General features: G+C 40.1%; 1 protein-coding gene and 1 long non-coding RNA gene across 2 annotated transcripts; both read left to right on the top strand.

Annotated features, from left to right (window-relative positions):
• The first annotated feature begins 548 nt into the window (after positions 1–548).
• On the top strand, positions 549–8331 carry LOC146388461 (uncharacterized). Its single transcript, XR_014800042.1, has 2 exons — positions 549–1241; positions 1620–8331. It is a non-coding gene; the product is annotated as an uncharacterized LOC146388461 (long non-coding RNA).
• A 10135-nt stretch (positions 8332–18466) lies between these two features.
• ndel1b (nudE neurodevelopment protein 1-like 1b) lies at positions 18467–26418 on the top strand. Its single transcript, XM_084925790.1, has 9 exons — positions 18467–18641; positions 20862–20958; positions 22553–22706; positions 23243–23391; positions 23487–23623; positions 23741–23908; positions 23991–24082; positions 24226–24371; positions 24507–26418. Exons 2-9 carry the CDS (start codon positions 20873–20875, stop codon positions 24595–24597), a joined length of 1023 nt encoding a protein of 340 aa, XP_084781916.1. The 5' UTR covers positions 18467–18641; positions 20862–20872; the 3' UTR covers positions 24598–26418.

Here is a 26418-nt window from a genome sequence, read left to right as displayed (position 1 = left end):
TATAACTATTATTGTTATTAATAGCACTAGTAGTTGCTGAATTTATTTTAAAGACTACTGTTTAAAGTCCTAGACAGCCAGTCTGTCATTTGTTCATATACATATTCAGAGGGACTGCTATATTTGGATGTGACAAATAAAGGATTGATTGATTGATTAAAATACGAACAGATTCAGGTACAAAAAACTTTGATAACCTTTGAGGGTTCACTACCAGAGATACCTGCTCAACAACACTCATACAGCTGTGTTTAGAGTTGGGGATTGGACTGAACCATTTTCAAGCATTTCAGGGGAAAACTGCATTTAAATATGTAATGTTTTTTAAAATATTTGATAAAAAAAAATGTAATTACAAAACATTATGTTGTTTATGATTGCAAAATTTTAGTGAATTTTAGGGGGTCACCAAGTCAAGACATCAGATTTGGGAGGGTGGTTGAGGGTGGGGTCGGTGCCACCCCTTCCCATCACTTTGTACAGGCCCCTGCTCCCTATACAATTTAAAAAGGACAGAAAGTCTTGTGCTGAGAACAGAAGAACTTGAAGAGCACTGCAGTGTACAAGTGACCTACAAATTCTAGAACAGGAAAATGGCACTGACACGGGAAAACAGACACGAGGCCTCACAGGAGTGCTCCATATGCTTTGAAACTATTTTGGCTGCAAAAAGCACATTGGTCTGCAGGCATGTCCTCTGCCAGGACTGCCTGAGTAAAATACTGGTGGTTGCTCAGACTGAAGGATCCATCGTTTGTCCTCTCTGCTGTCACCCCACTAATCATGATGAACAGAAGGAAGACGGCGAAAACCTGGCAGCAGATGAAGGCCACACACAGGAGGCCCCTCTTATTCTCCCTGTGGGTTGTTTTTAGTTAGTGCCGCACACCTCCACAGGTGCTGTGTGCCATGGAGGTAACTGGGTGTCACCGCACCTGAGAGAAATTTCTCAGCAAGGCGCTGAACAGACAGTTACTGCAAGTGAATCGCATATTTCCACTGGAAACAGGCAAGGAAGACAGACCACAGACGACTGTACTACTGTCAATATAACCGATGACCGTGCTCCGGGGTGTACGGCGTATCAGCTCATCTGTGGAGGCCTCTTTTGCCTAGTAGTGCTGATTTTTTTATCTCACGATGGCATGGATGTTTTCGAGGCTCCTGGAGAGATCTCAAGACCTGATGTCTTTTAGTGCTCCATTGTGAGGACAGACACTTTGTCTCACATTGTGATAGCGGTAAGATTTAGCACCATTTTATATGCTGCATAGTTTTTGGGGTTTTTTTGTTTTTGAGTAGAATCGTGTTTAAAATCAACATGATTAGAACTTCCTATAACAGCTCTCAGAGTCCGTGTGTTGTGTTGGATGTACACAGTTGAAGGAGAGGTTTAATCAGCTGAAACCTTGAAGAATGCCTTCACTCTGCATCATGCTAACTTTAACGTGTAGTTTGGTTGTTTCCTTAAAGGTTCAATTTTGAGTTTTATTGTTGGACCACTTCATTGTAGCAGTAAACGTCAAGAAAATATACAGAGAGGCCTCAACATTAACAAGACATTCAGTTGTGTAATAGATGTGCAGCTGTAAGGTTTCTAACATTGTTTCTATCTGCAGATGCATCAATCCAGTCTCCTGCCAGAGGATCTGCAGATGAAACAGAAGCGCCCACAAGAAACTGTCAGAAAAACTAACAATGTATTTATGTTATTTTTTTGTTTTCATCTTTTAATTTTACATTTTTTTATTAAAGGCTTTTTATTAAAGAAAACCTTTGAACATTCTTTGTTTTATGAATTAGGTAGCCAACAAAATATGTAAACAAATAGCCACCTTATAGCTAGGCATTGCTGCACTTTGTACTCTATATGTTGTTGTTTAAAGTTGTAATGTTTTTGATACTTCTGCTTCTATTTATTACACGTGAAAGTGTGAGAGAAAGCAATACCCTTAAACCCCTCAAACACTGAAACACTGGAATCAAAAGTGCAATCAAATAAATATTATATACATGTATAAATAATATGTAAATATATTATCCAAATGATTACAATCATTTAGATCAAAGTGAGAGACAGACTGGTGGGTGAGCTCCATTTAATCCTATCAGCAGAGAGAGAGCAGCACACATTGCTGTAAATCCATTCAAATATCTCAATAAAAACTTCCTCTGCTTTTTAATCAGAAAATAAAACAGGCAAAAATATTTCAGCTCTGACTCCATCTATTCTCTAAATTGTTTGTTTTTTCTACTTTTAATTGAAAATGTTATTTGCAACATGAAGTGACGCCATCCTCAATAGTTACATTTTGTGCAGCAATGAGGAAAATCTTTTATACAACAAAAAGAAAAGCTAGAAAAAATACAGGTGGTCTGTTTCTTCACAATTTTCATCCAGAGCAGTTTGACGTTGAGGAAAGTTTCTTCATGTTTCAGAAGTTTCTCAGCAGTGGATGATATAAAGATGTGTGTGAAATGGACTGTTATGACTGGTCAGAATTAACCTGTGAAAATGTGATAAATGTTAACTTTTTATAAAGAAGCAAAACACATTTAGTCTTTTGATTTAAATATATATTTTTAAACTTAAACAGGTTTAAACGATTGAAATGCTGCCATTATAAGATGAATAAGAATCAAAACTATGAAAAGTACTTGATTTAAGAAATGACAAATGAGCTCAATAAAAATATAGTTTTTAATACACTGGGAGGAGAACTTAATTCTGTTAGTTTTATGTATAAATGAACCTCAGTGTGGAGCCCCTCCCACTCTTCAAACTCTGGAGGGTAATTAGCTGAAATTAGATGGTCATCAGTTAATCCAGTTCACCTGAGCCTTCAGTCTTTAGAAGCTGGATCATGTGTTCACTGCTGTCTCTTCTCAGTTGGTGTGACATCAGCTTTCTTTGGTGGGGTTGGTGGTTTAGTTTAGAATTGGTTCTGGTTTGTTTCAGTCAAGCTCTTGTGTGGACCGGTATACCTGGTATCTCCATTTGTGTCTTCAATTCATTCATTAAGGTTTGAGTGTTATTTACTGATAATGACCAATTTGACTATTCATTTTAGCGTTTGTCAATATTTCTGCTTTTGAAGACTCTGGCTGTAGTCCTTATTTTGTTGGGTTTTCAAAGCTTTTTGTCAAAAGCCTTTTGTATCTATTACTGAGTAAATGGCCTGTATTTGTATACTATATTATACATGAGCCAAGCTCCTCTTGTAGGCTGAAGGGGCTGATCTCAATAGGAGATCAACCAGCTTGTTTTCACTTTATTGCGATGGAGAACGTGGCTGAAGACAGTGTCTTGGGAGCACTTCCCTAGTTACCAGAAGGTTGCCAGTTTCTGGTTGCCTTTTGGCTCTGGTGGAATCAGTGCATAAGTACCCACCACAAGTATCTGTCTGAAGACTAGGGTTGAGACTAGTTAAGGAATGGGTTTGCTAGTTATGGAGCTTGGGCTCAGTGGGCTTTTAAACCCTAATTCTGTCTGCTTCTTGAAAAACACATTGCTTTAAACATTCAAAACTCTGTTAACCAGACTTGGAGCCTATTTGAAGACAAAACAGTTCTGTGGAGCAGTCAAAGGTTTTGGCAGGAAATCAGCCTTTTTTGGGGGGTTTTGTTTTTTAATACTGGACTTGTGAACTGCACCAGTGCCGCTATGTGATGCTCCTGTGTCAGTTCTTCGTGTGGGTTGTCTGCTGTAAGAAACTTGAGGGCTTCTGGTGTCTTTATGGCTGTAACACATCAGAAGACAGGGCTCAGCATTTGATGGTCACCAGCATGTTGACGACGGAGTTGTAATGGACAGCAACCACACATCATTTCGCCTGATGTCTGGTAAAACATGGTTGAATCCCTCATTCTAGAGAGATTCACAGCAGACTGGATGTTTAGTAATCTTGTTTTTCACGTTACCTTTGTCTGAAGTCATGCCAGTGTGAATAAATCACCACTACCAGGCAAATGCAGTCTCATTTAGTTAGCCCTAGTGACAGCAGTATTGTTGCGTGTCGTGGGTTTCAGTTGGTCGCTGATTATAAAAACCTGAGACTCATTCCTGTAGGTGACAGTTTGTTCACTGAGAGTCAAGTCCTAAACAGATTATGGGGGCTCTCAACGCAATCACAAGATGGTGCCTCTGCATGCCAACATATCAGCACTAGTGGGAAGATAAATCCTCCGCAGGTGAGCTGATACGTTGTACACTCCTGAGCATCATTCTCGGTTATTTTGACAGTTGTCTTGCCATCTGTGGTGTCTCCCCCTTCGCTGTTTCTGGTGACTATATGCGATCAACATGTGGTAACTGTCTTCTAATATAATGTGTATGTGTGCGATTGTGGCTCAAGAGTTGGGAGTTCACCTATTAGTCGGAAGGTTGCCGGTTCAAGCCCCGGCTTGGACAGTCTCTGTCGTTGTGTCTGTTTCCTACTGGTGGTGGTCAGAGGGCCCGGTGGCACCAGTGTCCAGCAGCCTCGCCTCTGTCAGTGCGCCCCAGGGTGGCTGTGGCTACAATGTAGCCATTCACACACATTCATCACCAGTGTGTGAATGGGTGGATGACTAGATGTGTAAAGCGCTTTCGGGTCCTTAGGGACTAGTAAAGTGCTATAGAAATACAGGCCATTTAGTGAGCAGTGGGCAACCCCTGGGGAGCAGTGTATGAACTATAGACTAGTGGATTTGGCGTTCAGTGGATTCAAACCCACGACCTTCCAATCATGGGGCAACCACTTTACCTACTGGCCCCTTGTCTTTTCATTGCCTTGCTAAGAAATTCCTTTCAAGTACGGTGACATTCAGTTACCTCCATGGTACACACCACCTGTGGAGGTGTCTGTGAAGGTTCTCAGTCATCCAGGTCATTGAAGACGTTTCACTCCCACTAGGTTTATATCTGGGACTCTCCACCATTTGACCTTAGAACTGAAGAAGCTTCTCGGATGAGAGGGGAAACGTCTTCAAGTAACTTAAAGAAGTCCAGACGCTTTTCTTTGCAAGCTCCTTTGACCACCTGTGGAGGTGTGTGGTGCTATCTGAAAATCTCGGAGAGGAAGAGCCACCTGTGTCTGGCCTTCATCTGCTGCCAGAGTTTCGTCAGCTTCCTTCTGTTCGTTAAGAATAGTGACTTGACTGCAGCGAGGACAAGCGATAGATCCTTGACTCTGGGCGACTACCATTATTTTACTGAAGCAGTCCTGACAAAGAAGATGCCTGCAGCTCAGGTCGTTTTGCAGCCAAAACACTTTCAAAGCATATGGAGTACTCCCATGTGGCCTTGTGTCCGTTTTCCACTGTCAGCGCCATTATTCTGTTGTAGAATTAGCAGATTACTAGTCTCCCTTGTCTGTTTCTGGTGAATATATGCGATCCACATGTGGTAACTGTCTTCTAATATAATGTGTTAGTGAGCAGTGATTTAGCGTTCAGTGGATTCGAACCCTCGACCTTCCGATCACGGGGCAACCACTTTACCTACTCGCCCCTTGTCTTTTCTGCACCTTGCTGAGAAATTCCTCTCAAGTATGGCGACATCCAGTTACCTCCATGGTACACACCACCTGTGTTGGTGTGCGGTGCTATCTGAAAATATCCCATCGGACAGGAAGAGCCACCTCCTGTATGGGGTCTTCATCTGTTGCCATCTTTCTTCTGGTCATCGTATCTTATCTTAAGAATAGTGGCTTGACAACAACAAGGACAAACGATAGATCCTTGATTCTAGGCAACTACCATTATTTTACTGAAGCAGTCCTGGCAGAAGACATGCCTGCAGCTCAATGCGTTTTGCAGGCAAAACATTTTCACACTCCCATGTCCTGTGGCCTTGCGTCCGTTTTCCACTGTTAGTGCCATTATTCTGTTGTAGAATTAGCAGGTTACTTGTACCCTAAAGTGTTCTTTAGGCAGTTCTTGAAAAAATAACATGGAAACATGTGACATTTGGTTGCTAGTGGTGATATTGTATTTATGCTGGAAAGTCTGTTTTGGTGAACTGACAATAACTGCCTCAACACAAACTGTTTCCAGCAGCACAACGTGCACTCTGGTGCCTCCTGGAACATCTCTTGGTTGGCTGCCAGTGTTTCAGGTGACTGCTCAAGTATGGCTGTGTGGTAACAGGTCTGCAGCTCAAAGTGTTCTGCTGCCAAAACACTTGGATAATACACTAGGTATTTGCATGTGGTGTTCTATAAACATTAAATGTCAAGCCACAGTCCCACAAACATGCTGAGCTATTCATAACTCTTACTTACTTACTTGTGAGCTATTAAAACAGTGGAAAGATGTAGTTTAAACAGTGTTCAAAATGTAGTTTAAAAGTTAACTTTTCTTCTGCTGATGTTTTGTTTTGTCATCTTTAAGTACACTTCATTGTGAGCCAAGCTCCTCCTGCATTGAAGTAGCTGAACTCCATAGTTCAAACCAGGTTGTCACTTTTATTCTGATAGAGAATGTGGGTTAAGACATTACTAATGTTTTCTCTTGGATGCAGAAATTAAATTAGAACCATCTTCTTCTGCTTGTCTAGGGCCAGGTCACAGGGGTAGTAGCCTAAGCAGAGAAGCCCAGACCTTCCTCTCCCCTGCTACCACCTCTAGCTTGTCCAGGGGAAAACATAGGCATTCCCAGGCCAGCTGAGAGAATCTCTCCACAGTCCCAATAGGACTCCTTTAGCCTCGTTGCGCCCTTCACTTCTAGTGTCCACCATTTGGTGTTGCCATATCTAAACCTCATGCACTAACCCAGGCTCCTTCCCTACCAGAGAGGTGACATTACATGTCCCAATCACTAGTTTTGGTAGACGGATAATGGTCCGCCAGGGCCTCACACCACCAACTTTATTAACTTGAACCCAATATTACAGGAGTGTTGTGCACCTTTCTACTTTTTGGATGCAATCACTGGTTCTTTAGGTTTGTGGCTTTCTAAAAATGGTCCAATAATAGTGATACTAGATCATGGTCTAGTAACATCCGGCATCAGTCATTGTGAGTGATATGTAGTCTGCAACAGAAATGTTACTGGAAGTCTTGTTGCAACTCTGGCTGGAAACCCCCACACACATTTCCTAGTGGTGTCCCACTGATTAATGCCCCACTACTACAGTGACATGTGGAACCTTAGTATTACAAAAATTCAATTCAAATAATAAAACACAAAATGTATACAATGCAGTTTTGAGAAAGTTCAGCTTTGACTCAGCTGAGGTTCAGTCATGGGTTTCCCTTGGTCGCTTATCATGAAAATGTGCAACCCATTTGTTGGTGATGGTAACTGTAATAGTAGCACAAATGGAGTATACCACTAGCAGGCAGTCTGTTTTGGTGAGTCAGCAGTTGGTGGCTTGTCCAGAGTTTAAACTTTGTTATATCAACAGCAGCGTCACCTTTAGCCAAGGGTCTACCTTGTTTGGTTATGATGAATCTCAGGCCTACGTCTGTATGAAATCAGCATCTTACTTGCTGGAAGGTTTCCCTAAAGCTGAGCAGTAGTGCAACCAGTTTCCTCCACTCCAGACTGTTTTGCGCAGCGCATTGTGTACTCTGGTGCCTTGATGGCCTTGATCTGTTGTCAGTGTTTCAGGTGTTTGCTTTTAACCCTTTATGACCGGTCGGAGCAGGCACGCTCCATTTTGCGTAACTATTTTTAAAGGCTGGTAGAATTGCAAAAACATAGGCTAGCACAATAATTTTTGGGGGGCATATGAAACCGGAGGAATTGTACTTGCATCTTCTGCAATCAGCTTGTCCTAGGTCGCTGTTTCCTTCCACATATGGCTTTGCAAAAAAGCATTAAAAATCACATGCAGCAACAAATTATGCACATGTTTTGTTTTTTGTTTTTGTTGTTGTTGCAAATTTGCATTATAATATTCATTTTTCCTGCAGTGTATATAAAAATTGGTGTATCTCAAAAATAAAACTATAAAGACACTCAAAATAAATTTCCTGTGGTTGGAAACTATTTTGTGCAACTTTTTTGCATTTACAGTTTTGAGGGATATCCCTCTGAAATTTGAAGGAAACAAAATATTTAAAACTAAATTATTTTTGTAATTTTTTTGCAGTTACTATGGACTTAATGCATACATATTATTAAAATTCTGGATATACTGGTTGTATTGCTATTAGCAACTTGAAATACTCCCAAAAATGGTACTACGGGGGGAAGACTGATCTGAGCTCAAAGTGCATTCCGCTTCCAAAACACTTTCATAGATATTGTAATATATCTATATCACTAAAGCACTTCTGGATGGATGCAAACTGCATTTCGTTGCCCTGTGCATGTGCAATGACAATAAAGTTGAATTCTATTCTATTCTATCTGCTTATTTTCCATGGTAAGCGTCATTATTCTTCTATAGAAATGTCTTGCTGCGTGCTCAATCATTCATGTAGGGTTGCCACAAACAATTATTTTGATAGTCGACTAGTCACAGATTAGTTTTGCGATTAGTCGACTAATCAGATCATGCATCTATTGGACATAAGTCCAGCTTATTGCACCAGCATGCATCTGCTCTTATAGAACTATCATTAGCTTACAGCTTTAAGTGTGTAAGGTATGTGCTAAGTAAAAAATAAAGACAAGATATTTTATTAAATTTTAATGAAATCTGCAGCTTGTTTCGGTGAAGTTTAATAAACTCAGCCGTCTGCTCCTTGTTATCTAAAATATAACAGGGCACCAGAGTATATTCTCGAGCATCTCACACTTCTGATAATCAGTTGTCTGCTTGACGTTTATTCAGCTGTGTAAAACTGTAACTTTAATCTCAGCCAAACCGATTTACTCAGGAACAAATAAAATACTTAAAGCCAAACAATAACATGTTTAAGTTATCTAAGTGACTTATCATGTTTAACCTGAGTAGCGAAAAACAGCGGTGGGTTTGAAAACGATTTGCCGGGAGTCCAGTGTTCTTACCGGTTCTAGTGAGCCTTGAACCGGCTCGCTATCAGGCTAGTGGGTAACAGACGTCTCCGAAAATGTCTGAGCACTTTTGAGAACATGTCTTGATAAACTGAGCAGATATTTGAGGTTTACACAGCTACATTCTCGCCTGAAAATATGTTAAACGTTTATTTTGTGACCCAGAAAGAATAATAAGAGTAACATTAAAACTAACTAGTTGCCGCCATTGTTAGAAACTGAGCAGGGCCGCGCTATGAATTCTGGGACAGAGCTACTTCTTCTGGGTTTAACGGCAGCTGGTATCCTTGTACATGCAGTACTGCCATCTTCTGTTTCAGTCTGTTATTACACTCTTAAATCCTACTACTTATTCCTGCATCTTTTGGGATCTTACAAAGCTTCAAACGATGCGTCGACTATTAAATTAGTCGTCAACGTAATCGTGACTAGTTGACTAATCATGGCAGCCCTACATCCAACTAAGGAAATCCCCAAAAAGTTGCATTGGACATTCAAGCTATCCTCACTAGAGGCCTAAATTTTTTCAAAGTAGACTTCAATTCAATATTTTTTTTATACAGCTCCACATCACAACAACAGTCACCTCAAGTTGCTTTATATTGGCCTAGAATAATACATGCAGAGGAAAAACCAAATAATCATATGACCATCATAAACATAGTCATTAATTCCCTCGTACTTTTGCTGTTTTGCTTCCACCACAATAAAATTACACTTCCTGCACAGCTCTTTCTCTCTCTGTGTACTTCAACAACAGTTTCCCATCTGAAATCTGTTTTCCACATTATTTGTTTGCTTATTACGCACCAGTCTACCAGTGTTTGCAGCCACAGTTTTTGTTTTTTTTCTCACAAATGACTTCCGACAAGGAATTATCAGAATTATAATATTTCTGACTGTCTGAGTCAAAATTGAATCGAATTGAATTGGGGGTCGAATCGAATCGTGACCTTGTGAATCAGAAGTGAATCGATTATAGAAATCACTGACGATAGCCAGGCCTACGGAAAACAGGACAAAAGACCTGCTATGGAAGAGAGACTGAGATTAATAACAAGTAATGATTCATTGCCGAGAGGTCTAACACACAATGAGTGGGAAAGGTGACTGATGAAAAAATGGTGCATTATGGGAATCCCCAGCAGCCTAGACCTATTACAGCATAACTAAGGGAGGATTCAGGGTCACCTGATCCAGCCCTAACTATATGTTTTAGCAAAAGGCCACATGGGTTGGTTAGTATAAACAAACGCACAGACCTAAAGACAAGTCCATAAAAATATTGTCGGGCATAAACCAGTCTGTGGCGCAAAGTGTGTTTAAAGAGTGTTTAATCAAGTGTTTAATATAGTTCAATGTGACTTTGATTACATAGTTGATCATCTCTAAACATTTAAAGAGCCCTCCTGCCACGAATTGTATACTCTATCATAACTGATCTGGATGTACGGCAAATCATCTCTGAAGCAACAACCTCAAACTGAATAAAAGCCTTCTGTTACATGCATGTGTTGTTTATGTGTGGTTTCTGAATTTGCATATGCCAATTCACCTGTGCAGGGGCTCGGCTGTGATTGGTGGATGGAAGGATCGTCCTGGTGTAACAGGTTCCCGCTGTTAAAAGCCTGACACCGTGGTTGTGTCTGTTTGGGAAGTAGCGGGTAAGGTTACGGTCATTCTGGGCAAAGTCATAACACTTCCAATTTTATTGGATTTGAAGAACCAAATATATCATGATGTTTCTAAGAAAGAAACAGATCTATGAAGCCTGCCAGAAACACAATGCAAAAATGCATCTTTTTTATGTCCTGTTTAATGAAATATCATTTCTAAATTATAAATATCTTAGGCAGCCTTTTTGTAGTGAAATCTAAGAAGAACCTAATTTATGTCAGTTAAATTAGTAAGAAGAGAACAAATAGCATCCATCTGTCACAAAAACTGATGCTTTGCTATGCTTAAAAATTGAATATAAATAAAATTTAAAAAAGCATACTTTTGGCTTTTTTTTTAAATTTATGTATATAAAGTTTCAGCTCTTGTAAGTCTGTAACAAACACCATTGTACCATTGAAACACATTATGACCGATTCCTTATTTACTCACACCGGGCTTTTTTTTTTTTTTCAAATGCACAACAGCAACATTGGAAAATAGCGTAATAAAAGGGCCTCAAGGCCAAACAATCATTGATAAACAGAGGAGATGGTGCGTGAACACACTTAGCATGAAGTAAGATCGCAATCTCTACATGTCCACTAAGATGGTTTAGTCTCCAGTATGTGGGTTTCCAGTATGCTTTGCATCTATGGCGTTATTTCTGTGCCACTATTCTAAGCACACGTAAAAAAAATTTGAGCGCTCAAATTTTTTTTACGTGCGCTTAGAATAGTGGCACAAAAATAACGCCATATACATCAGGGTTGGTTGGTTTAAAGACTCGCATATAGCCTGAATAAATCCATAGAGTTAATGACCACCGTGCCTCACCAGTCAGGTAAAACCTGAAACCTAAGTCCAATTCCAGCTCTAAGTAATACAGTGACCCACATGAATGAGTAACCTAAGACAAAATTACAGCAGTTTTAAGAAGAGGACATTTTTAGAGGCTCTGGGGTGAGATTTTTTTAACATGACACTGCACAAAAATAATGAAAGTTTTTCAGTAGTAAAGATAAATGGCAATATCTGACACATTACTTGTTTACATAGGTGAATAGGGTCATGCCAGAGATGTCTCAGCAAGACGCCCACTATTGTGTTTAGGATTGGGGGTTGGACTGAACCATTTTCAGGAAAATTAACAGCTAACTTCTTTTAAAAATTACATTTTTAAAATGTTTGATTAGCATGAAAGTTTTAAATTGAATTGTGTTATTTAAAATTGTAATGTTTTATATATTTTTTATTGGAGCACCAGGCTGAAACATCAGATTTGGTGGGTGGGGTTAGTGCCACCCATTACCACAGCTTTATATAGGCCCCTGCTCCACCACACACTTTAAAAGGACAGAATGCCTCGTGCTGTGAGCAGAACTGAGTAACCCACTAATTCTATGACAGAATAATGGCGCTTACAGTGGAAAACAGACACAAGGCCCCACAGGAGTGTCCTGTCTGCTTTGAAAATGTTTTGGCTGTAAAACGCACTCTGAACTGCAAGCATGTCTTCTGCCAGGACTGCCTGAGTAAAATAATGGTAGTCGCCAAGAGTCAAGGATCTATTGTTTGTCCTCTCTGCCGTCAAGCCACTTATCTTAACAAACAACCAAGCTGGCGAGACCCTGGCTGCAGATGTAAGCCCAACAGAGGAGGCCCCTCTTCCTTTCCCAGTGGGGTATCTTGTGATGGAGTCGAGGGCCTCCATAGTCGGTCTGTTGCATGAAGGAAACTTGCTGATGCATCATTTGAGGACACTTTCTCAGCAAAGCAGTGAACAAACTGTCGCCAACAGGAATGGGTCTCAGGTTTTTATAATCAGTGACCAAGTGAGATCCACAACACGCAACGATACTGCTGTCAGTATTCCTGAGCCTGAATCTTCGGAGAGTTTGATTGCCAAATGCAGCGTTTTTTGCCTAGTAATGGTGTTTTGTTTGATCACACTGTTATGGGGTTTGGTAAGTCGCCTTTCAGCATGTCTAGACTTCATTCAATCTCAGGACAGACACGTTGCCTCACATCGTGATAACAATAATAGTAACATTTTTTTTAATTGTTCTTGTGATATCTTCATTCTTCTTCTTCTCTATTTTGTCTGATAAGAGGCTTTGGCATGAACAGTATATTCAGTTGTGTAACCAGTAAATCTAAGGTTTCTAACGTTGTTTCTGTCTGCAGGTGCCTCAATCCGTCCGGAGGACCGGTGTTCCAGATTAACTGGCGTCGCAGATTAACTGGATTTGGTCGAACAGATGTGTGGCAGACTTGCTTTTCAGGAGTTGCTACCGACAAACCAGCAAAAACAAACGCCAAAGATGTCATCTGTGACACTTGTGAGGTTAGCTCAAACACACTCCGTCAGTCTTGATGCTGTTGAACAACAAAATGTTTAGAAATGTCGCGAGTTTACCTGGTGATATTCTCATGCGCGACGCGATCGCGAAAACAGCAAACAGTTAACACCACGCCGATGTTGTTCACAGGACAGCAAGAGTAAAGAATCTTGTCGTCGTTATCGTCCCCCTCCTACGTTTTATTATTCCGATTTCAGCGTTTTTGCTTCGCGACTAAAGCGTGCAGTTTACTTTGTGTGCACTAACATGGACTCGAATCAACCAGCGCCAGCTCTGGCTAAGTGCCATAGCCTACAGCCAGATCAACTTGTGACACACATCTGCACCACGTTTGAATTCGTTTCATGCACAATACATTTGTACCTTTCAATTGTGTCTGTTTGTGCGTCATGCAAACCTTTGACATGAATGAAATGATATCATGTATTTATTTTTGGCCTACATTTGTAAAAAAAAAAAAAAAAAAAAAAAAAGCCAAATTACATACACGAAGTAATAGGAATCACCACTCCAATTGGTCATCGTGATTTTAATATTCTCTTTTTCCATAACAATGAAATACGCCTTGGAAAAATACGACTATGACTATGTTGGTAGTTATATACAGTCTGTATAAGTGTGGTTAATCCAGTAAACATTTGTAAGGAGATGGCAGTTACTAGCAGTTACACAGTGATTAGTAATAAACAGAGCCAGTGAGAGTGAGTGGATTTAAGAAAGTGAGTGGCTCAGGCGTGTCGATTGGTTTGTCATCTGTTTTTGAGTCTGGACGAGACGTAGAAATCTTTTGTTTTAAATCTAAGTTAGGAAAACAACCACTTTTTGTGAGAAATGCAAGAAGTACATCTGCAGAAAGCACACAGTTACATAATGCCCATCATGTGGACAAAATTGAAAATGTTGAACATTGAAAAACTGAGAACACCGGGCAAGTTCAAAAGAAATGTGTTTGTAGGAACGAAAAACCTTTACCAAATTGTTCCTAAAAATAGTTATGGAAACTCAAACTGTTGTATGTCTGTGTTCTACATGTTTATGTAATGGAAAATAAAGTTGCTATTGTTTTATCGCAGTTTTTTGACAATTCTGAGTGGATTTACTCAGTACAGGTCAAAATGACCCACAACAAAATCAATGTAATTATTTTTAACATAATGCAAGGGTTAAGGGCTTGCATATGATCTTCAATTTGTAGCAGATCCACTATCACATAGCAGCTGGACCAGTCTCCAATGGAGCGTCAGTCCACTGCTGCCACCTGTGGCTAAGTGCCATAGCCTACTTAACTTGTGACACATCTGCACCTGCTTCTATGGTCACATTGAGTAGAGACTGAGTGGCTGCACTTACACCTAGTGCATTCAAATCCACCCACAAACATGTTGAAAGATGCAATGCCAGCAATGTAGATTGTCAACACTAAAAACAATCATTAAGCAAAGACCACAGGGATCTCTTTTTGTCATGTTTATTTGGCACGCACACATTTGTAGTCGCCTTCTTTACAGGGGAAGTCCACGAACACTGCATGGTACCAATTTACACAGAAGGTACATTCAATCTGCAGGAAAAATTAGATTGTCAGAGTCATTCATCTGACGTCAGGCTGTTGAGTGAAGCAATTAAACATGTTCAAATGTGCAGGTAATGTAGATTTCTGTGCAAAAGCCTTATCTGTGAATCAGTCTATATTTTCATGTGTCCTTTAGGGGTTCCAGTCTCTTTAAAGTGCAAAGGCATGCAGGTTACCTGAACTATACGTTTTCTGTTGGTGCATCAAAGTGACATTTCACCCAGTGATGTTTAAGTAACCCATTCAAGGTGTTTCCGTCTAATGGTATCGATTTGGTTATCTTACACACTGATCAGTTTCTGCACCTGAGCTTCTCTCACCACTGGCACGACATACCTGGGAAAGGTCATTGAAAATATATTCCACAATAGGGATAGACATATGAATGCTGACTGTGCTGACAGAATGTGTTGTGACAACAGTAGTCAAACATTAATGTGTAATATATTTGTTGAATACATATGTTTTTGCTGTGAAATGATATAAACAAAAGGAGTGCTGATTTCGGAATCTTCAAGCGTATGATAAGCTCAAAATAAGCAAAACTGCATTTCATGTAGTTCAACGGTTTTTTGTTTTTTTGAAAGGACGGAAAACAGTGACAGTTACAAGTGTATTGTGCATGAAAAGAATTCAAACGTGGTGATAGAGCCAGCTGCAGATGTGTCACAAGTTGATTTGGCTGTAGGCTGTGGCACTTGGCCAGAGGTGGCGCTGGTTGAACGCTGAAATAATAATAAAACGTTCGAGGGGGACGATAACGACGACTAGATTCTCCCGATCGTTTACTCTTGCTGTCCTGTGAACAACATCGGCGTGGTGTTAATTGTTTGCTGTTTTCGCGATCGCGTCGTGCATGAGAATATCACCAGGTAAACTCGCGACATTTTTAAACATTTTGTTGTTCAACAGCATCAAGACTGACGGAGTGTGTTTGAGTTAACCTCACAAGGGTCACAGATGACATCTTTGGCGTTTTTGTTTTGTTTTGTTTTGTTTTTGCTGGTTTGTCGGTAGCAGCTCCTGAAAAGCAGGTCTGCCACACATCTGTTCGACCAAATCCAGTTAATCTGCGACGCCAGTTAATCTGGAACACCGGTGTTTCAGATTAACTGGTGACGGTGAAAAAGATGTGTGGCGAACTTGATTTTCAGGGGCCGCTACCGACAAACCAGCAAATAAACACTGAATATTTAATCTGAAACATTTGTGAGGTCACCTTAAACACAGTCTTATTGCACTTGAACAATAAAACATTAAAAACTGTCACGAGTTTACCTGGCGATCACGAGGCGACCGCGAAAACGGCAAACAAATAAACGTCACCACGCCGATGATGTTCACAGGACAGCAAGAATCAACGATCTTGTCTTCATAAATGCCAAATTATATACATAAAGTTCTAGAAATCACCACTCGTATTGTTCATGATGATTTTAATATTTTTTCCATAACAAAGAAATATCTTCAACAAATATTACACATTAATATTTGACTTATTGTAGATAAAAAGCGTCCCCAACGAGCTGCCATCAGAAAAACTGACAGTTTATGAATGTAATTATTTTAATTAGATATCTATACAATTTGATACTTGTTTTTACACGTTTTTAAAGACTGAAAAGCAACTGATCAACTTTTGTTTGGAGTTAAATTTTAGCGACCTCTAGTGTTCATCATGCCCGACTAGGGTCATGAATGGTCTGTTATCTCCCGGAGAAAACCAACGACCGTAGAAAACCGATATTTTCTCAGATTTGTTTTTGGGGGTTTAACAAAAACATTTTAAAAAGCTCACAGATAAGTGGCATAAACTTTTGGACTTTCAGTTGTACTTTCATAGGTTTTACACCTTTTCCTACTGATTGATTATTCATACCATATTAAAGCAATTAAGTAATAGATGACAATGGCAGAAAAGCTCTTGTTTTTTATCTATGTTTTTAACAAGTGTTCTACAATTTAAAACAAAATCTGTGAATGAACAAAGATGTTATGTTTTAAAGAACAGTTTTACACATTGTTTTCTTACAGTCTTACATTTTGGGCACTATTTTCTAAAGTGTTCATATGTGCTGTATTTGAGTGTAGGAATAAATTATTTATGTTGTCATTGGGATTGGGTAACTTCTCATGAGGGAATTCCCCACTGGGGTAGAGGGGAAAGCTGCATGGTAAAAGAGGTCAGGAATCTGTAGCAGCAGGGACTACTTAGTGTGGCAATCTTTAACGATTGGACACACTAGTACATAAATATTAAATAAATTATATACTATAAAAATTATAGGCACATCTATAGAGTCTGAAAATCAGGCATAGTCTATTCTAAGACAATTTCCAGAACTGCATTTATCCCTGCTGGAACTTTTCCATTCCTTTGGCACAAATGTGCCACCTAAGTCAGGTAGGTAGGTCACAACATAGAGGCAAGTAAGAAATCCACCCCAGGTTGGATCCAGGGTCCCTTAACAAGTCCTGTTAGTATTCTGTGTTTAACAAGCAAAGAATGAAATACTAATGGAAATGTTTCAAAGGCAACTCGGACTACAAGATTATGTAAAACATTTAAACATGATGGTATAACCACAATTAACTTCATTTACCAGTGTTAGTTAAAAATTCCTTTGTATATATGTAACATCTGTTTACAGCATATTACGTAAGACCACGTGTGTTATGACAGGGCACAGTACAAGAGCCCTTAAAATCACGTACAGTGCTTTTTAAGACAATTTTCAAGGTTGCTTTTGTTTTGCATAGTCATTTCCAATTCCTGTTCCCTGACTCTCCCTCACCTACACCTGGAGTGGAGGCAAATCAGAATCCTCCCTGAGGTGGAGAGACGAGCTGCTATGTAAAACAGGTTCTGTTGCCAGTGGGAACAGTGACGTGACTGACTGGTTCCCCTGGTTGTGAAGTTTTGGTTTGCATGTTTGTTTGTTTGTTTGTTTTGTTCCAATTTCAGTTTTCATATGGGGCTTTTTATGAGTTTTCTTCAAAGATTTTCAATGTTTGTCTATCAGGAGCACAATTCATTTTCCCAAGGGGCCACTTGAGAAATCAGGACCACTGTAGTGGGTCACACCACCTAGGCCTGTCACCTAGACCTATTTCAAAGGTACATCCTATCAAGACGGACATAGATATATGATTTCAAATTAAAAAGGTTTCTTGAACTGTCTTGTCCCAATTTGGTATTCTGTTCTCTTGTATCACCACAGTTCACATAAATGTTATAAATAATAATAATTTGAGATTTAAAAAAAGGCCACATCACATGGTGTACAAGTGGCCAATCTAAGGTATCACAGTACTAAGCAGTTTTACAACTAAAGCTGACGAAACATCAAAGATATCTTTATCAACTTAGATGGTTAAACCATCAAGCAATCATATAAAATAATTAAATTAACTTTATATTTATAGTTTGATAGTAGACAATTAGCATCTTAAAAGATCCAAACTATCTGAACATTTCGAAAAAATAAAAGTGAAATAAGTTCATTTCAAGATAATCAATGATATTTGTCCATGTACTGTAAGTTTGAGATTGCTTTAAGCTTAACAGTAATTTGTGTACTTTGTGTGAAAAGGAATTTTTTTTTTTCTTTACATGCTATTTACTTAAGTTTTTAAATTTATTTTTTTATGTTTGATATTTGCCCTTTTTGTTGTTTTTTTCTGCTTGAATTATTTGATAGGCATGGGTTTGATAATCATGCCTATTTATTTGACGACATTTCAAGGAATAGAAAAAAAAGTTATTGTTTGGTGGAGGTTCAGTCCCTTCAGGTCACTGTGAAGCTCGAGCGTAGTCCGAAAAAAGGGTGTGGTGTGGTTAAATCACGAAGATCTATTTCAAGAGCAGCCCTGCGTGTAATGTAACGTGAAACACGTCATCACGTACGCCCCTGTCAGGATTTACGTTGGTTCCGGGAGACGCGTTGGCAATTTCCTAAACAGAGCTCAGTTACCTCATTGGGAAACGTCAGTATCACCCGAGGCCCGGCAAAGAGGAGCTCTGCTTATCGTTGGGTGTTTTACCGGCTAGAAGGCGACTCGCTGCTACGGAAGACGACAGTAGACCGACTTGACATGAGCAGGTGGCCGTTTAAATCTCTTAAATTTGACCTATAACGCGTTTTTAGTGTTTGACCTGTCCGTGTAACCAGCTGTCGAGGCATTTGTGTGTGGTTTTTTTTAGACTTTACTCTCCTAAACGTTACGAAGATTATATGGTTATTTCGGGATAAATATCGAGAAGTGTCACCTTAAATGTTTGCTTCATACGCCTTTAAATCCCGCTCGTTCCGTGTGGTGCATTTTTACTTGTAACGCGAGAGCGAGCCGACAGTTTTTGGCTTGAGCCCGAGCCTCTGTGCGGTCATACCTCCCGTTATCAGATACCGACACGTTCAAACGTCTAAAAATCATCAGCGTCGTTAAATCACAGCCTGTAGCTGCTGGGCTGAATTAGACCTTTTGATACATTTGATACAATACCAGCCGTCACATAATCAATAAGAGGTTCTTGGTCTCATGCTTTTTATTGAATCTTACGCTTTTTTTTTGTCTCGTTAAACATGTTTGTCTGTATGGTGGGCTAATCCATAACATGGAGACCAAAATATGGACCCAGGTCAGGGGTTGTGCCACCACACCCTATAAAGCTATACAAACCAGCAAAACTCCAAGAAAGAATCTGAAGACAAATGTAGGATTTTTCTGTACAGGAGGGGGGAAAGTGACTTTGTCAGCATCAACACAGGACACAGAGACAAGAATGTGGAAAAGGAAGCACTCTCTTTACTTGCCTTCCCTTGTCTGTAATTTCCAGATCTTTGCTGGATTCGGGCCATGTCTGTAGCGGTGTTGTTGCAGTAGACAAACAGATCCAGGGATGAACCAGAGAGCTATCCAAAGGAAATGAAAAATAACAGGAGCTATCCTGTTCTGACTGTCTCTGCTTTTACCTGGTACAGGATATGACTTAGGGTTATTGTCCTGTGTAGGGCTTTGATGGGCTACAAGATTCAGCAGAAAGCACCAGATCCCTTTCAAGCCTCTCTGTATTCTAGCATTGAGAGAGATGAGTAGTGTTTGATCTTTGTCTAGTAAATCAAAAGAAACTTTTTAGGTACTTCCCTAGAGTGTTGTGTCTGGTCTCCTGACATCCAGCATGTTTTGTCAGAGGAAGCTTTGAAAAATTTCCCTTACTTTCTGTTACCCCCTCGTTATTATGGTCTGCAGCGCGCTGACACGTGAGGGTCTTATAGACGGGAAGCTGTTCATGACGGCATCTCTGAGGAATGCTGTAAAGGAAACTGCAGTCAAAGTCATCATCTCTCTGAGTCTAGACTTAGAAGCAACTCCCAGGCCCGAGCCAAGCAAGCCACTAGAATTTATTTATTTATTTATTTAATAGGAGACCTTTGTCGAGGCAGTTTACACAAAAATCAGAGCACATTTGATTTCAGCTCAGGGTTTTCCTGTGTCATGTCCACTTGCTGCTGGTCCTATCTGCAGGAAATCCTTAGAAGCCAGGGCCAGATTATAAATATTCCTGGGGCTACAGCAGTGGTAGTGCTGGTTTTGGCAGCTATTTCACCAGACCCACACATGACGCCAACAGCAGCTCTTTCCAGATGTGTTTAATGATTCCCTGACAACAGCTGCGTAGGTCCATATACATCACAGAGTTGAATTGCTCACCAGAAAAGAGGAACGACTGTCTGTTAAAGTGCTAATTCTGCAAACAGGAAGGAAGATGAAAAACGTACCCACTTGTGAAAAATGTAAGAACTGGACTCACACGTTGATCTTTTTAGCAAATGAACTCATCATGTTGAGGTTGCATGAGTTGAGCGAGCTAAGAGGTTAAAACTTAATAAGTTAATGCACATAACACTGAAGCTTTCCCAGGTATATAAAGGCATTAGCACACTGAGCACAAATTATTATCAATTATTTCTGGTATTTAGAAGTAACTGCTTAAAAACTGTATTTAAGTTGGCTTTTCTTTTCTTAGCATTGTTGATTTATGAGTAACTGAGGATGGACGACCTCATCCCACAGGGTTACGCGGTCAAGATGATCTGTCGCTGAGATAGGGCCTTTCTTCTCCAGTGATGAATGAGGAGAATGTTTGATGGTGGCTCTGCTCTGAGATAAGAACGGAATGTGCTGCGCTTGATTTAACATGTCAGAGGATGCAAATGGCAAAACTGCTGTGCTGTCCGTTTACTAGTTTAGCTTTTCGTTACAAATTCTAATCTAACTGAAAAAATCTGTAAATGTAATGCAAATGTGCCTTCAATCCTCAGGTTGCCCTGACATGGACACAGAGATGATTCCCAAATTTTCGTCAAAGGATGAGGAGGTTGATTACTGGAAGTCCCAAGCCCTCAAATATAAGAAAAGGTAGGTGGTATTTGTGTCTCATCTGACAGCAATGTATGCCTGAATTTATTTATGGTATGAGTTGGTGTGTATGGCTTAATTTCTTCAAAGAACAGGCCTGTGTGAGTTTTTCATTTCAGTTTGATATTAAGCCAAAATTAGATTACATAACATACTGTCTTGAAAGAAAGCGGAGTTGAAAATCGAATGACAGCGATTCTTCAAATATAGCATAAGATGAAAAACAGCTTTTGGGGACAGTAGATGCTCATCCTTGCATAATAAGCAGCTGCTTTGTTTTGCTGAGTATGTGGTTTGCGCAGTAGTTTTGAAAGATGTGATTACATAATAACTTTGTGCCAAAAGTTTCCACACAGGCTGTGTTTAGCCGTATAAGGCAAACGGCCAGAAAAGAGTAATGAAATCAGCACTGACACACTTCATGGTTTACTCAATAGGAAATGACACAGGCCACAGGATAGGCATTAGTGTCACTTAAGAGTGTCATTTGACATTTGTTTAGTCTTCCTTTCCTATTTGTGGACGTACAGTCTATGAGAAGAAGTGTAAAAGTGCACAGCAGGGGTTAAAGTCCTGCTTACTTTGAGACATTCCTGTGGGCACATGGTGGAAAAAAACAACAGTGCATGGAAAGAAAAGTGGCTTCAAGTAGATTTGCCATAGTGTGTTGCAGTTTTTAGGGCATGCATTTTCTCAGAATATCCTTCCACTGAAGTGATATTTTTAAACTTTTTATTTTGAGTTTATTTACAAGGCAACCGCGACATTGTTTATCATTATCATTAATGGAACTTTTTTTCATTCTGATGTATGGAATACTATTGGCCAATTTAATCTATTAGGGTTACATAGTTATGTTACAGGGCCCTGTGTGTGCTGATCAAGCACCATGTGTGATGCTGGTATGTGTGGAACACACAACAACTGATTCATGCATTTCAGTGCTCTGTGGAGCCACTGTGAGGGCATTATCCCAGCACAGTCAGCTGACCAGTGTTACCAAGTGTCAGCTCAGCAGGAGAAAAAACAAATTATATTAAGAAGCCTTTTCCTCTCTTTTCTACCTTTACATAAATGCATTTACAAATAATTACTATTTTATGCAATATTTAGTGTGTAAAAACATCCTGTTTCATAACTTTTATCCTCCTCTGTTTTTTTTCCTGCTTGTGACCTTTAACCTGTTCCACTCTGGAGATGCATGGCAGCATGCCCGTTCTTCTCACCTATTTTTGAACCAGCTACTGTCACAGTTCAGCTGTCTCTTCAGAGCTGTATATTTAGAATGCTTAACTCGACAATGCTGAGCTGAACCCTTATTTCCTCTTTGACAGAGGCCAGACTACAAATACGAACCTATAACTGGCTTTCATACAGGTTTATTTCTGGCCATTAGTGGGGTAGAAAGCTGCTAGAACATGCTTGGCTTGGCTCAGCTTGCAGGACAAAGGTCTGTCAGTTTTCTAGAGCTCATAGGCACCGTCATTCAGCCGGTTAGCTGTGCAGAACTGAATGGGGGACGATGAACAGGAAAGCTTTTATCACAATGACCGTTTATGGTTTTACCCACTCTCTCTGTATTTTTGCCATTTAGTTGCCATGAAGCCCAAGAGGAGTTGCAGGAGTTCCAGGAGGGGAGCAGAGAACTGGAAGCTGAGTTGGAGGCACAACTTGGTCAAGCTGAACAACGTCTTCGAGACCTACACAGTGAAAACGAGAGGCTAAAGAATGAGGTTTCCAACCTCAAGGTAACAGGCCTTTTTGATCTTCATTAAGCGTTTACCTTTGGCTAGGACACTAATAAAGTCATTTGTGATTACCTAAGAGGTTATCTGATCTTTGTTGGATCCTGCACACAAGGTCCAATGCCTCATTTGTATGGTAGGTGTTAATCTGGGTTTTCTTAGGTAATCCTCCAGCACTCCTTAATAGGATGTCAGGATAAAGAAGAAGAAAATAGAAAACTGCAAGGCAAGCCTAGTTCTTATCACAGTAGACATGAACACGGGTTTCAGTGTGCTTGTTTGGTTATGCACATTGCTGACTGTACTGTACAACTGCACCAGAGAGCTCATAAATTATGCCTTCCTTTAACAACTGTCGGACAACGATGTTCTTTGAACCCTTGTGACCGTCCTGAGATTCGTTCTGACTGATGCTGATCTTTGTAGTGGATAAAATGTTATTTTTAAACTAGATTCCTCATTAAGTAGCGTCTTTGTTGTCCTTGTTTCTCTTTATAGACTCACTATTCTCTTATCTGCACATTTTCCATGTCTTCCAGGAAAAGCTGGAGCAGCAATATGCCCAGAGTTATAAACAGATCTCTTTGCTAGAGGACGACCTGGGACAGACTCGCAGCATCAAGGATCAACTCCATAAATATGTCAGAGAGCTTGAACAGGCCAACGATGACCTCGAGAGAGCAAAAAGGTGAGAATGACGTGCAATGTGCAAATTCTGTTTGTATTCTAGCATTTACCTCAAACATGTCAGCACTCATAAAATACTTGTCACTGTTTGTGTAGGGCTACAATAGTGTCTCTTGAAGACTTTGAGACCCGTTTGAACCAGGCAATTGAAAGGAATGCCTTTCTGGAGAGTGAGCTGGATGAGAAAGAGTCTCTCCTTGTATCTGTGCAGCGGTTGAAAGATGAAGCACGAGGTAAAGATAAAGCCCACATAAATGCATTCTTCCCCTTTCTGGGCCGTGCATCATTTGTGCAAGAGTCGGTATTTCTTAACTTTTTCTCTCTTTCTTTCTTTTGTTTTCCTTCTTTAGACCTGAGGCAGGAGCTGGCAGTGCGCGAAAGGACCACAGACAGGATGTCAGCACCCAGCTCACCTACTTTAGACATAGACAAGATTGATTCAGCTGTACAAGCCTCTTTATCCCTCCCAGCAACACCTGTAGGAAAGAATATAGAGCACTCTTTTATCAGCCCCAAAGGTTAGAATTATTCCTACTCCATTTTCCTCTTGTTTGAGTAAAAGTTGTAATATGAGTGTTAACTCTGGCTTATATGTCCTAGCACTGACCAACGGCTGCGGTAACTCATCTCTGACTCCCTCTGCAAGAATCTCAGCTCTTAACATTGTTGGCGACCTTCTTAGAAAAGTCGGGGTAGGTGTTACTCACTTTTCTGTTTTGGCTTTACATTTTAACAGCTCTGCACATGTTGCACTGAGGAGCAAGTCTTTTCAGCGACGCTAAAAGGAAAGATAATTATGATGATGCTAATTTGAGATTTCCTGTTTTGTCATTAGGCTTTGGAGTCGAAACTTGCTGCCTGTAGGAACTTTGCCAAAGACCAGGCAGCAAGAAAAAACTACTCCACAGACAAAAGCATGCTTCTCAACAGCAATGCCACCAATTTCTCTCACTCACTACATACTACCTACTTCGACAAAACGTAAGTCTTTTAGCATGTGCTTTTCTCCTTTCCCTGTCTGTTTGTCCTTCTGTTATTTAGTTTGATGTTAAAATCGGACGCCCCGGCTGTGTGTATATCTTTGCTAATGTTGAGTATGTCTTTTGACATCTGCAGCACTGTTAATGGATTGGATCCCAGCACCTTGACTTCCATGACACCATCCAGAGCCCTGTCTCCACCGGGCATGCTGCCTTTGAGTGTGTGATTGAGGGGCTCCTCAAGCCAGAGAAAGCTCTAAAGAAACTCTTGTCTCCTCAACACAGTCTAGGAACACAGTGTGTGTGTGTGTGTGTGTGTGTGTGTGTGTGTGTGTGTGTGTGTGTGTGTGTGTGTGTGAATGAAAACAGAGCTGGAGTGATGTGTGAATTTTTTAGCTCAGTGTGTGCAAGAGAGGCTTGTGTCTGTTTTGCAGCTCTAAGTGCATTTGTGAGTAGGTGCAATCATTTGCACCAGTCAGCCAAAAAAGCATTGAAAGCACTTTCCTATATTGTGTATATACCCATCGGGGCATGGACCTGGTGGGCTTCTGGAGGGGCTGTGTTGTCTGGGGAGCACCGGAAGCAGATGCTTCTGGTGCCTCCCACACAGATGTTCAGTAAGTTTGGGAGCTGGGGACTCTGGAGATCAATGCCTTATACTCTTTCTCAGGCAGTTTAGGAGCTGTTTTGGAGTGTGGCTGGGTGTGTTCTCCTCCAACAGGAAGGGCACTACCATCAGGGAGTGATATGCCATGGGGTTAAGCTTAGTATCTGGGGCTTTGCAGCAGAACAGTGCTTCGTAACCAGGTGATCATCATTTTTCACATCAGCTTTTAGTGGTTTTAATGTTGTGGCTGACTGGTGTGTGTTCCTACCACATTCTCTTCTTGCTTGTGCCTAAAGCTGTACTGCACTGTGCTTGAATGAATGTCACTGCAATGTTTTGACCTTAAGATGTCAACTTTGAACTGGCACGGTTACCTAGGTGATTCCACAGTTCATATGAAGACTCATCCTTGACAACTGGTCTATGAGAGACCACAGCTTCCTTTGAACTTTCCTTCCTTTTCTGTTTCATTGCATTGCACAGTTAAACTAATTTCTGTTTAGATTGTTCTATATTTAAAAAGGGATATGTTCACATTAACTAATTTATCTCACAGTATACTTTAAAGTGAAATTTTCCTATGTGATTTTATTTTCTTTCCTTTTTTTCTTGCATGTGTTTAAATCGAAGAATGACCGAAATGAATGTTGACTGTTTAAAGCCATGTAGCCGTGCTGCAGTTGTTCCTCTTGTTACTGGCTGATGTCTGGAGTGCTTGTGGAAATATCAGCTTGTTCTCCCCTCTGGGTTAAACCTGAATTTACAGGTTTCTGCTGCTGTCGAGTGTATTCCTCTGCAGACGTCCACTGACGTTTTTTCAAGAGAACAGTATTGCCTTTTTATAATATTTAATGTATTGATTTTTTTTGTGTGTCGTTCCAGGCTTATTACCTCATTGTGACATGTTAGGAGTTAGCAGCTATTAATTATTGATGGGTGTCATTTTTGGCTCATACAAATCAAACTGCTTAAAACTGACTCAAGGATTTTTTAAATTTATTTATTTTTTCCCCTCAGTGTTATCTGGAGTTATGGTGCATTAATAACAAAAACTATAATGTTATTTTGGCAATACTTACATTTTTAGCAGATTTCTTATTGGCTCTGCATCCCCTCACTTACATATCTTTAATTCCTCAGCGTCACCATTTTGCACCCTAAAGGCTCACACAAAGACTTGTATTCATTGTTAGTTGATCATTTGATGCCACTTGGGGCACAATAGGAGCCTGTTACTTAAATTGGTTCTACAGTTGGTGTATAGCTTGTATAGATGACAATTTTGCCTACCACTTTGTGGATATTGACATTTGGCAATAAGGTCCTATTTATTTCAGATTCTGTATGGCATGTGTTCAGATAATGGGTTTTACTATTGTACAGTGGTTAAGCCCATTGTATTATGATATCAAATTGTTTAAATAAAGATTGATATGATGGA

The sequence above is a fragment of the Perissodus microlepis genome, chromosome 4, assembly GCF_051167445.1.
Source record: "Perissodus microlepis isolate ML-2025 ecotype Zambia chromosome 4, ASM5116744v1, whole genome shotgun sequence".
In the NCBI taxonomy this organism is placed as follows: Eukaryota; Metazoa; Chordata; class Actinopteri; order Cichliformes; family Cichlidae; genus Perissodus; species Perissodus microlepis.
This window is presented reverse-complemented; position numbering and strand designations above follow the sequence as displayed.